Source organism: Pristiophorus japonicus, chromosome 8, assembly GCF_044704955.1.
Source record: "Pristiophorus japonicus isolate sPriJap1 chromosome 8, sPriJap1.hap1, whole genome shotgun sequence".
Lineage (NCBI taxonomy): Eukaryota > Metazoa > Chordata > Chondrichthyes > Pristiophoridae > Pristiophorus > Pristiophorus japonicus.
The window spans coordinates 184136221-184149073 of NC_091984.1; the positions used below are offsets into that span (position 1 = coordinate 184136221).

At 47.0% G+C, this 12853-nt stretch overlaps 1 protein-coding gene across 1 annotated transcript; it reads left to right on the forward strand.

The window, feature by feature from the left end:
• Positions 1-6567: 6567 nt before the first annotated feature.
• LOC139268866 (cytochrome c oxidase subunit 6A, mitochondrial-like) lies at positions 6568-10055 on the forward strand. Its single transcript, XM_070887658.1, has 3 exons — positions 6568-6687; positions 8192-8334; positions 9812-10055. The coding sequence occupies exons 1-3, from the start codon at positions 6597-6599 to the stop codon at positions 9902-9904; spliced, it is 327 nt and encodes a 108-aa protein (XP_070743759.1). The 5' UTR covers positions 6568-6596; the 3' UTR covers positions 9905-10055.
• The last annotated feature ends 2798 nt before the right edge of the window (positions 10056-12853 follow it).

Consider the following 12853-nt stretch of genomic DNA (forward strand, 5'->3'; position numbering starts at 1 on the left):
TTCCAGAAGGCATTTGACAAGGTGCCACATAAGAGGTTACTGCACAAGATAAAAGTTCACAGGGTTGGGGGTAATATATTAGCATGGATAGAGGATTGGCTAACGAACAGAAAACAGAGAGTCAGGATAAAGGGTTCATTCTTGGGTTGGCAACCAGTAACTAGTGGGGTGGCGCAGGGATCAGTGCTGGGACCCCAACTATTTACAATCTATATTAACGACTTGGAAGAGGGGACTGAGTGCAACGTAGCCAAGTTTGCTGATGATACAAAGATGGGAGAAAAAGCAATGTGTGAGGAGGGCACAAAAAATCTTCAAAAGGACATAGACAGGCTAAGTGAGTGGGCAAAAATTTGGCAGATGGAGTATAATGTTGGAAAGTGTGAGGTCATGCACTTTGGCAGAAAAAAAATCAAAGAGCAGGTTATTATTTAAATGGAGAAAAATTGCAAAGTGCTGCAGTACAGTGGGACTTGGGGGTACTTGTGCATGAAACACAAAAGGATAGTATGCAGGTACAGCAAGTGATCAGGAAGGCCAATGGAATCTTGGCCTTTATTGCAAAGGGGATGGAGTTTAAAAGCAGGGAAGTCTTGCTAAAACTATAGAGGGTATTGGTGAGGCCACACCTGGAATACTGTATGCAGTTTTGGTTTCCATATTTGTGAAAGGATATACTTGCTTTGGAGGCAGTTCAGAGAAGGTTCACTAGGTTGATTCCGAAGATGAGCGGGTTGGCTTATGAGGAAAGGTTGAGTAGGTTGGGCCTCGACTCATTGGAATTCAGAAAAATGAGAGGTTATCTTATCGTAACGTATAAGATTATGAGGGGGCTTGACAAGATGGATGCAGAGAGGATGTTTCCATTGATGGGGGAAATTGGAACTAGAGGGCATGATCTTAGAATAAGGGACCGCCCATTTAAAACAGAGATGAGGAGAAATTTCTTCTCTCAAGAGGGCTGTAAATCTGTGGAATTCGCTGCCTCAGAGAGCTGTGGAAGCTGGGACATTGAATAAATTTAAGACAGAAATAGGCAGTTTCTTAAACAATAAGGGGATAAAGGGTTATGGGGAGCAGGCAGGGAAGTGGAGCTGAGTCCCTGATCAGATCAGCCATGATCTTATTGAATGGCAGAACAGGCTCGAGGGGCCATATGGCCTACTCCTGTTCCTTTTTCTTATGTTTTTTTCAGAACTGTTCGTACAACCAGCCGTCTGTCTGATCGGGACTGGTCATGGTCATATGTCTGCTATATTTATCCTAATTGTGTGCTGTGTTGGACTATATTTGAACGATCGCTTTTTTAATAAAATGGCTTATAACTCCTAAGACCCTTTGGGTATCTGTGTATGATCTGTGATCCTAAATCTTACAAGATGTAACAGTTTTTAAGCAAGTACAAAGGCAAAGAAAGGTGGACGGGGAGGAAAGAACAAAATGGAAGGTCTGTGACCGGGTGGAAAGCAACTGTAATTAAATGACAAAAGGGATGATGGTGCAAGGCAAAAGGGAGTGGTAATGGGACAAGTGAAGAAACAAAAGATGGGTCAAGAGGAGCTGTAAATAGCAACAGCTGAATCATTGCCAGCACATACTGTCCAAAAAAATAGATGCAGTGATCTGAAATTGTTGAACCGGAAGGTTGTAAACTGGCTAATCGAAAGATGAGGTGCTGTCCATTGAACTTCATTGCAACAGTGTAGGGAGCCGAGGACAGAGGGGTCAGAGTTGGAGTGGGATGGAGAATTAAAATTAAAAGCGACTGGAAGCTCGGGGTCAAGGTAAAAGACTGAACGGATGTGTTCAGTAAAGTGATCAACCTTTCTGCGTTTAGTCTCCCCAATGCAGAGGAGACCGCATCTTGAGCACAGCACACTAATGTGAAAAAAGTACAAGTAAATTGCTGTTGCATCTGGAACGAGTGTTTGTGGCCCTGGAAGATGGGGAGGGAGGTAAAAGAAAAAAAGGCAGGTGTTGCATCTCCTGCGCTTGTACGGAAAGGTGCCGTGGGAGGGGAGTGTATGCTGGGGGGGTGATTGAGGAGTGGACCAGGGTGTCGAGGAGGGAGCGGTCCCCTTCGGAATGCTGAAAGGGGAGGGGAGGGAAATATGTGTTTGTTGGCAGTGTCGCGCTGGAGGTGACGGAAATGACAGAGGATGATCCATTGAATGTGGAGGCTGGCGAGGTGGAAGGTGTGGACAAGAGGAACCCTATCGTGACTGTGGGAGGAGGGGGAGGGCAGAAGTGCAACAAATGTGGTGGACATTCCCCATTGTTGTTGCTCCTTCTTACAACAGTGACTACACTTCAAAAAGTACTTCATTGGCTATAAAGTGCTTTGAGACATCCGGTGGCAGTGAAAGGCGCTATATAAATGCAAGTCCCTCTTTCTGCTGAGGCCTGGGATGCCCTGCCCCCTCCTCATTCCGCACATTAAAGGATGCATTTATTTGTACTGCCAAAATGGTCACCTTGTCTCTGATTGGCTCTCCATTATCACATGACCTATTGCTGATTGGTCCCCTTGGCGGATAAGCCACACCCTGAAGTTTCTCTGGAATGTGTAACTGGAACCACCCAGCCCAAGTTCTAACTGATTTTTCAATTTTTTTAATTCGATCCATGTTGACTTCAGAAGCCAGAGAGGATAGATCTCCCCAAAAGGCACCAAGTTCCAGCCGAAGTCCCTTACCCCAGCGCAAGTACATCCCTCCCCCAGCCGAAGTTCGTTGCTTTTCGAAAGCTAACCCAAAAGCCCTAGTAGCTACCAATAGCCACTGACCCAAAAGACACGAAAATAATGTAAAAAATGTAATGACATTTATTGACAATAAAAGACAATCAAGATGTATTGTACAAAACTTTCCAAACATGATTACCATGAGCGTCGCTCAAATATATATATCGGGAGGGAAGCAACAACGGTGAAACCGCTGTGTGTACCCGTGCCTACATCGCACCTATAAAACCTGGAGCTCGGTGTGCAGGTGGCTGGGCGGATGGCTAGGTGACAAAAGCAGCAGCGGGCCGGGTCATGTCCTTGTGGCCATTTCCTCCTGTTGACATGTCCAAAGCCTTTAGACCCCTTTGTCCCAGGAGACAGACTGCTGCGAGGGCTGCCCGGGTTTGCGGAGCTGAGCGGTGAGCTGCCATGCATTGCTGGAGTCCATAGTGCCAGCTGCTGGAGGTGAGAGGTTAGGAGCTTGGTCAGGCACGACTGGTGGCGTGGTGGTGACATCCTCCTCATGACATACACTGAAGGGGGGGGGGAAAGGGCGGTGGCAGAGTCAGCAATGGCAGCTGGAACTGCCATGAGGTTTAATGAGTTGCAGCTTGGCTCAGCAGTCCTTAGCACCCAAGATTCCTCTCCTTGCTCCAACATACGAATATTTTTCCAGAGCCAGACTAAAATTAGTGTGAAACGGTCCTTCCACTACTGGTCAGGATGGTCATCAGGAGTTGCAATGCGCAGGATGACGCCTGCGTTTTCAGCGCCGTTGAGTGGGTGTTGGCAGGCTTCCATCATGACCACACCAGCGTTTGTGACTGCTTGCAAGAAAGTTCTTGATAACTGGCAAGTCTCCCCAGAGGCAGGCCCAAATGCCGCTGAACTACAACTGCATGCTTACAAGGGAGCAAGAAAGGTAGGCAGAAAGTGCAGCTACAGGTAACTTGCCCATCACGTATAGAGAAACATAGAAAATAGGTGCAGGAGTAGGCCATTTGGCCCTTCGAACCTGCACCGCCATTCAATGAGTTCATGGCTGAACATGCAACTTCAGTACCCCATTCCTGCTTTCTCGCCATACCCCTTGATCCCCCTAGTAGTAAGGACTACATCTAACTCCTTTTTGAATAGATTTAGTGAATTGGCCTCAACAACTTCCTGTGGTAGAGAATTCCACAAGTTCACCACTCTCTGGGTGAAGAAATTCCTGCTCATCTCGGTCCTAAATGGCTTACCCCTTATCCTTAGACTGTGACCATCATACTCCTTGAACTCGAAGCTCACAGTGACTACATCAGCATCCTGCTGCTCAATGCTCACGTCATCCACGTGCCTGTGATTCTTGGCCATTTTCTTCGCAGCATGCTCCGTGAACTCGTCATAGAGAGCCTGTACATCTGCTGGCAATTCTCCAAACCGCTTTACTGAGGAATAGTGCAGGAACGCCGCATACATGCGCTCCCTATCCAGGTCTTCATTGTGGAACACCAGGTTGTTGATACACTCCGCCATTGATGAGGTCGGTCAGAGGATCAGCAGCTCGGTCAGTCAAAGGATCATCATCACAGGCAGTCCCTCAAAATCGAGAAAGACATGTTTCCACTCTGAAAGTGAGTTCTCAGATGACTGAGCAGTCCAGTACGGGAATTACAGTCTCTGTCACAGGTGGGACAGACAGTCGTTGGAGGAAAGGATGAGTGAGGAGTCTGGTTTACCGCACGCTCCTTCCGCTGCCTGCACTTGATTTCTGCATGCTCTCGGCGACGAGACTCGAGGTGCTCAGCCCCCTCCCGGATGTTCTTCCTCCTCTTTGGGCGGTCTTTGGCCAGGGACTCCCAGGTGTTGGTGGGGATGTTGCACTTTATCAAGGAGGCTTTGAGGGTGTCCTTGAAACGTTTCCTCTGCCCACCTGGGGCTCGCTTGCCGTGTAGGAGTTCCGAGTAGAGCGTTTGCTTTGGGAGTCTTGTGTCGGGCATGCAAACAATGTGGCCCGCCCAATGGAGCCAGTCAAGTGTGGTCAGTGCTTCGATGCTGGGGATGTTGGCCTGATCGAGAACCCTGATGTTGGTGCGTCTGTCCTCCCAGGGGATTTACAGAATCTTGCGGAGACATCGTTGGTGGTATTTCTCCAGCAATTTGAGGTGTCTACTATATATGGTCCACATCTCTGAGCCATACAGGAGGGCAGGTATCACTACAGCCCTGTAGACCATAAGCTTGGTGCCAGATTTGAGGGCCTGATCTTCAAACACTCTCTTCCTCAGTCGACCGAAGGCTGCGCTGACGCACTGGAGGCAGTGTTGAACCTAGTCGTCGTTGTCTGCCTTTGCTGATAATAGGCTCCTGAGGTATGGAAAGTGGTCCACTTTGTCCAAGGTCGCGCCATGGTTCTTGATGACTGGGGGGCAGTGCTGTGTGGCGGGGTCAGGCTGGTGGAGGACCTTTGTTTTACGGATGTTTAGTGTCAGGCCTATGCTTTCGTACGCCTCAGTGACAACGTGGATGATGACTTGGAATTCAGCCTCTGAATGTGCGCAGACGCAAGTGTTGTCTGCGTACTGTAGTTCGAGGACAGAGGATGGGATGGTCTTGGATCTAGCCTGGAGGCGATGAAGGTTGAACAGGTTTCCACTGGTTCTATAGTTTACTTCCAGTCCAGTGGGGAGCTTGTTGAGCGTGAGGTGCAGCATTACAGCGAGGAAGATCGAGAAGAGGGTTGGCACAATGACGCAGCCCTGCTTGACCCTGGTCCGGACGTCAAGTCCACCTACGGCCCAAGCACCCAAGGCCTCACCCCACTGCTGGCCAAGAACGGGAAGACACTCATCAAGGACACCGAGGCAGTCAGGACCCACTGGAAGGAGCACTTCGAAGATCTCCTTAATCGAGACTCTACCTCTGACAAGAGTGTCCTCGACTCCATTCCGCAGCATGCTATCCGCCACCATCTCAGCAAAACCCCAGCCCTGCATGAGGTAGAAAAGGCCATCCGTCAGCTCAAGAACAACAAGACATCGGGAGCAGACGGAATCCTCGCTGAGGCACTAAAGTATGGCGGAGAAGCACTATTGGCACGAATGCATGACCTCGTCTCTCTCATCTGGAAGGAGGAGAGCATGCCGGGAGATCTTAGAGATGCAGTAATCGTGACCATCTTTAAAAAAGGGGACAAGTCCGACTGCGGCAATGACAGAGGAATCTCCCTGTTGTCGGCCACTGGGAAAGTCGTCGCTAGAATCCTCCTCAACCGTCTTCTCCCTGTGACTGAGGAGCTCGGAGTCACTGCAGACTCCGTTCACTACACGGTACAGCGGATACGATCTTTACCACGCGACAACTGCAAGAGAACTGCAGAGAACAGCACCAACTGTTGTGCATGGCCTTCTTTGACCTTACAAAGGCCTTTGACACTGTTAACCGCGAGGGACTATGGAGCGTCCTCCTCCGTGTCAGCTAACCCAAAAGTTTGTCGCCATCCTCCGCCTACTCCACGACGACATGCAGACCTTGATCCTTGACAGGATCCATCACAGACCCAATCCAGGTCCGGAGGATCAGCAGCTCGGTGGAACAACCCGTGGTCAATTGAGGAACAACTTGCTCGGACTGATGGAGCTCTACTTCCGGTTCCGGTGAGAGGCACGGGGAGGCGGAGTCGGTCAGAATCGTCAATACGCACGTTCAAACCACGCAAACTGATCCAAAATTAAACCCACCTCACAAAGGACACTGCTGCTGGATAGAGAAGCCTTCCCTGGGCCTAATATATATTTGTTAATGAACTTTGTGTTCCTGTGACCTTTGGCCCCTGGCGGGCGGTTAGCCGGCTCGCCTCGCGCCTGCGCACTGCATTCCCGCACACAAGATGGCGGCGGTGTGGGCTCGGGTTTTCCGCAGGAGCTTCAGCGCCGCTCGGCAGCTGTCGGCTGCGGCCGGTGCGGAGGAGCACCAGGCGGGTGAGCATGGCCCGGGGGGGGGGGGGGAAGGTGCTTACATGGCCCCAGGGGCTGAGGGTGTTGTGTGTGAGGAGGGGCCTGGGCTGAGGCGGGTTCTGAGGGAAGTGACTGTGACCTTGTCGATGCGGCCCAGTCCCTCCCTCCCCGAGACCTCTGCAGTGGATCGCCCCAGGAGCGGCTGCTGATACCCCGGCTCCCAGCCGTGGCGATCCCGGCGCCGCTGGAGGGGCGATGCCGAGCGGCATGCAGCCGCTGCCCTTTCCCGGGCCGCCCCTTGGTTCGGGAGGACCAGGCGGGCGCTGCCGAGCTCTGCCGGCAATCCGTTCCCGGATAGTAGGAGCCGCATCGGCCTGTGACCGCGGGCTGGACTGGCGGGGCTTGTTATTATACACAATTGCTGATCTCGGCTCCCGCAGCTATAATGGTGGTCGGGTACTTTCCCCCAAATCTCAAAATGTGAATTTCTTCTATGGGGAGTCGTTTTCGAGGTTTACTTTAGGTTATTTTATCAATGCTAAGAATGGCGTATTCTGCAGGGGGCAGTAGCTCAAGGGTTTCATGTAAGGTTGCATGAGTGTGCTCAAGATTATGGTCAGAATAATTAAAATATTTTAATTTTATCTCTAGTCATGCGTGGTACTAGTTCATATGGACCTGGCGTCTCCTGACTTTGGTTACATCAGGGGGGTTACACTTGGTCTTCACCTCCCTGTGGTACAGAGGTTACAATCCTAATGCAATGAGGCTTTTCAGAGTTCTTGGGACTCGAGATGAGGATGGCTATAATTGGAAAGAATGATCTCGGTTAGGTACCTTGACACAGTATTGCAAACTGGCTTTTTGCCAATTTTCATCTGCCACTTGCCAATCAAACTCCTTTTTATACTCTAATTCCCATTATAGCATCCAACTGTTTTTGAAAATTCCATGACCTCTCGTCAGATCTGAATCCAGAAGTTCTCAGCTGTTTTAGGTTTATCTGTACCATTTAGTATACCCCAAATGTGATCATCTTTAGAGTTTCAGCTTCTTTAGTTTCTTATTGCACAAACCCTCAACAGATCTCAATCTTACGCTGTTTATAGAGCAGGTACTGCACTCGGACCAGTAGCCGCAATATGTGTTCCAGCGAGGCAGTGCCCTGGTTACACTGGTGGGCTGGTACTCCAGTTATCCTGCCCAGGTGAGAGTTCTGTGCAGAGTTCCTCTTCCACTAATAAAAAAAATGTTTATAATATGGGCAGGTGTCCCCACTCTAAACATTTTAAATCAAAACCTGAGGGGTCCATTGGCAATGTTTAACATTGTACTGCATGCAGTGTCTCAGCGTCTCGTCAGTTTGGCTCTGGATCAACGCTGCAAATTATCATTTCTTTGTAATGGCACTACGGTTGTAGGGGAAACGTGGCCTCATTGTCGGGGAAACATGGCCTCAATGTGTAAAAGGTTGGATATTGTGTCCAAGTACATTTTGCTGTAGCTTGTATTCATTTGTTTTCACCAGCACGCACTTGGAAGATCCTGACCTTTGTTATTGCTGTTCCTGGCGTAAGTGTCTGTATGTTGAACTGCTACCTGAAGGCGCAACATCACACCCATGAGCAGGCAGAGTTTGTTCCTTATGAGCACCTTCGTATCAGGAGCAAAGTGAGTACTGTATCAACTTTAAAGGATTGTCAATAGTGAGGGAATTTTGTACTGTTTATAAAGAAATGGATTATGCATGTACACCAAATACTCAACTGCAAAGTATCAAGTCAAAATTGGCAGCACTACTTTATGACCAAATAAGTCAGATTCTGTATTACATGACATCACCTGAAGAAGAAAATCCTGTATGTTGTGTGAAAACATTGATGAACAAGTAATCTACTCGCACCTATGGTATTAAGTAGTTATTGGAGCAGGTGTCATTGTGAATCCTTTAGTTATCCTGGGCCTTTCATAGTCTCTTGGGGAAACCTAAACACTTGTCTCGTGGTGAATGGTCAAAGATCTAGTATAAGCAGTTCCTTTGATCCAACTAGTGTAATCTGACTTGTGTAATGCAATATTATGTGGAAGAATGGTGGAATTCATAACCACCTGAGAACCCACTACCATGAGTTCCTACATCATCTCCTGCTTAAGTTCAATATGATTACTGAATGGGTGGCATAGGATTACAAGTCTTTCAGTCTTCAATCAAGTGACAATAAACTTGAGTTCTGCACTTACTTTCTCTCCACTCTCTCAATTGGATTGTAATCTACTCTTCCTCAGCTGGTATTGACCTTTTGGGGAATCGTTATATCCAATTACTATTTGAGAAATTGGCAAGTGAATTCAGGCCTAGTAACTCGAGCGATTCACTTGACACCCAACTGGAAAGTTGAATTTCTCTCTTCTGGGTGAGTTTTGTCATCTGTTAGGTGGAGAATTGGACCTATGGGGGAGGAGGTGGGATTTGGGGGAAGGGGCGAGAATAGGGAATGATGCACCTTGATTGAGGGGAAACTGTCAGAACTAAATGTATCCTTGTTCCCAGACTGTGGAGCACATTCCAGTTAAATAGCTGACAGCCCACTACCCGTAGAGGAGTGATTGTAGTTTCTTAATTTCAGTATCTCGCCACACAAAACTGAAGAAAACTTGAGCTGCCAATCTTTTGAGTCGAGTATGTAATGGGTAAACGTTCTGGGGTTTGTGGGCTGTGGCACAGTGGAATGAGCTGTTGTGCCATGGCCCTCCATATGAGTTCCCTATCTCAGCTGTGCCCCCAGATCAAGCGTGAAGCAGAGGTTTGCTGTTTCCACACCTGAGGAAGGGTAGATCCCGATCCAATCCTAGTGGCAGGCTTCAGAGTGTACTTGGGTCACTATCTGGGTCGTCAGTCCAAGGCTAATGCTACCAGTCACTCATTTTTGAGCAGTTCTACAGGTTGCTGTGTCAGTGTTGCACAACATTCTTGAAATCGTGTATGTAGTAGTTTGCTTATTGTCATATTGCAAAGATTTCACTACATTATGCTGTCTTTGAAGATGAGAGGAGGGGGCGCCATTATAATGACATTTAAAATTGAAGTTAGTTTGTGTTCATTCTGGAACCGTGTTACTAATGTACATTTTTACCATTCAATCTACAGCCATTCCCTTGGGGTGATGGGAGGCGCAGTCTCTTCCACAATCCCCATACTAATCCCCTGCCCACGGGCTACGAAGGTGAGGAGGAACACTGAAATGTTGGAGGAGAGAAGACTGGCCCTGAGTTGATGGACCATTCTTTCAAGCCTAACAGTTATGTAAATGTGGTGTGTATTATTTCAAAATTATGAAGCAAGTGTTCACCTTTAATGAGGTAACACCATAATAAATACATTGTGGAAAATTGCCCGTGTCTGCTGCTTTTTGTGGAGTAAGATTGGGCTGTTGGATCTGATGGGTTGTGATTATTGAATGAATAATTGGAGGAAAGCTAGCTGCTAAAAGTATAGGGAAATAATCTACCATGAAGCTTCTGACTTGGTGACTGGTTTATGCATTGCTTTTGAGCCTCGCATTTTGTAATGGAGGTGGAGAATAAAGCCAGCTTCTCCTTGTGCATCTTGGCTTCCATTCACAGCTGGGGCACACACTGGGGAATGTTCAGAGCTGGGATTTGTTGCTGTTTGCTCTCTAACTCCAGCAAGGGAATGATGGTAGTAGGTGGGGACCATCCTTGCATAAAGCAAGTAAAAGGGCTCAATTAAAACTGGACTGTCATCATATAACTTCCATATAGCTTTCTGTTTCCTGTAGAGAAGTACCTGGCCTCCACTTGTCAATTGTGAACTTACTGTGGGAAATAGTAGGCACAGAGCAAATATCACTCCATAATGCACTGAGATTCTTCAGGGTGGCATTTGGACAGGATGTTGCTTGGGATTGTAACTGGGCAAAAAATTAGTAAGTGAGACTGATTGATTTGCCATATGCCTTTTGAACAGTTAACTAGTTCTCGTGTGTCATTTTACCTGCTGGGAAATTAAGTCTGAGTTTGATTTTTGATCTAGATATATAGACTTCTTGCTGGTTTCCAGATCACTAACAAGTATACTGTTCATATAGGTTAATTTTCAAAACTTTAGTGTATATTTTAGTTTTGATCCATGTGATCTCAACACTTCACTTTTAAGCCTGCATAGGACAGTTGTAGTATACTTAGTTTTTATGCCAGGGAGTGACAGAGGCATAAGCTGATGGGTTCTGTTTTGAATGATAAATTGGAGTTTCCGCACTGTTCCAATAAGTGCCTGCAGAGCAGTTATCTCCCTTCTAACCTGAAATAGTCCTGGGTCAGATGTAATGGGCGTAGAGTACATCTCTTATTGCCCTGTTGGGCATTGCTAGGCCATGTATGGCACAGGCAGGTCTACTGTAGCTGCAGAAGCACATCCTTATTGCACCAGTGTGATAATTTAACTACATGCACAAAACCAGAGACAGTTTGCTAATTAGGGCTAAATTATCAACATTCTTGTGCTGTGGACTTGCAAAGTAGAGGGAGAGATAGCTCATAGCTCAAAGCAGAAATTATCATAAGAACATAAGAATTAGGAACAGGAGTAGGCCATCTAGCCCCCCGAGCCTGCTCCGCCATTCAATAAGATCATGGCTGATCTGGTCGTGGACTCAGCTCCACTTACCCGCCCTCTCCCCATAACCCTTAATTCCCTTATTGGTTAAAAATCTATCATTCTTTGACTTGAAAACATTCAATGAGCCAGCCTCAACTGCTTCCTTGGGCAGAGAATTCCACAGATTCACAACCCTCTGGGAGAAGAAATTCTTTCTCAACTCGGTTTTAAATTGGCTCCTCCGTATTTTGAGGCTGTGCCCCCTAGTTCTAGACTCCCCGACCAGTGGAAACAACCTCTCTGCCTCTATCTTGTCTATCCCTTTCATGATTTTAAATGTTTCTATAAGATCACCCCTCATCCTTCTGAACTCCAACGAGTAAAGACCTAGTCTACTCTATCATCATAAGGTAACCCCCTCATTTCTGAAATCAGCCTAGTGAATCGTCTCTGTATCCCTTCCAAAGCTAGTATATCCTTCCTTAAGTAAGGTGACCAAAACTGCACGCAGTACGCCAGGTGCGGCCTTACCAATACCTTATACAGTTCAGCAAGACCTCCCTGCTTTTTTGTACTCCATCCCTCTCGCAATGAAGGCCAACATTCCATTCGCCTTCCTGATTACCTGCTGCACCTGCAAACTAACCTTTTTTTTGGGATTCATGCACAAGGATCCTTGGAGATGGAGCACGCGGTGTCCACCGGTACGCTCGCGGCCTTCCGCGAGAGGTGGGCACCGGTGGGACTGGAGTGCATCATCACGCCCGGCAACCAAATTTTAATTTGATTTTACGTTTTAAAGTTTAATTTGTTTTAATTGCCGGTGCTTTTAGTGTCCCCCTCCCCTTTTATAGGGGGCACTTGGAAAAATTTGATTTTAGCGCCCAAAAAAAAACCAAAAGAAAAAAGAAAAAAAAAACCACAAAAAAAGGAGGGAAAAAAAAGGGGCCTTGAAAATGTCTGCTGTGTCATCCAGGGCGGGTGGCACGGTTTAATGTTTGTTTTTTTTCAGGTAAACTCATAAAAAGAGTTTCATGCACAAGGAGGGACTGGAGTGCATCATCATGCCCGGCAACCAAATTTTAATTTGATTTTACGTTTTAAAGTTTAATTTGTTTTAATTGCCGGTGCTTTTAGTGTCCCCCTCCCCTTTTATAGGGGGCACTGGAAAAAATGTGATTTTAGCGCCCAAAAAAAAACAAAAAAGAAAAACACAAAGAAAAAAAGGGCCTTGAAAATGTCTGCTGTGTCATCCAGGGCGGGTGGCACGGTTTAATGTTTATGTTTTTTTTCAGGTAAACTCAAAAAGAGTTTCATGCACAAGGAGGGACTGGAGTGCATCATCATGCCCGGCAACCAAATTTTAATTTGATTTTACGTTTTAAAGTTTAATTTGTTTTAATTGCCGGTGCTTTTAGTGTCCCACTCCCCTTTTATAGGGGGCACTGGAAAAAATTTGATTTTTAGTGCCCCAAAAAAAAAACCAAAAAAAGAAAAAAAAAGGGGCCTTGTAAATGTCTGCTGTGTCATCCAGGGCGGGTGGCACGGTTTAATGTTTTTTGTTTCACAGAT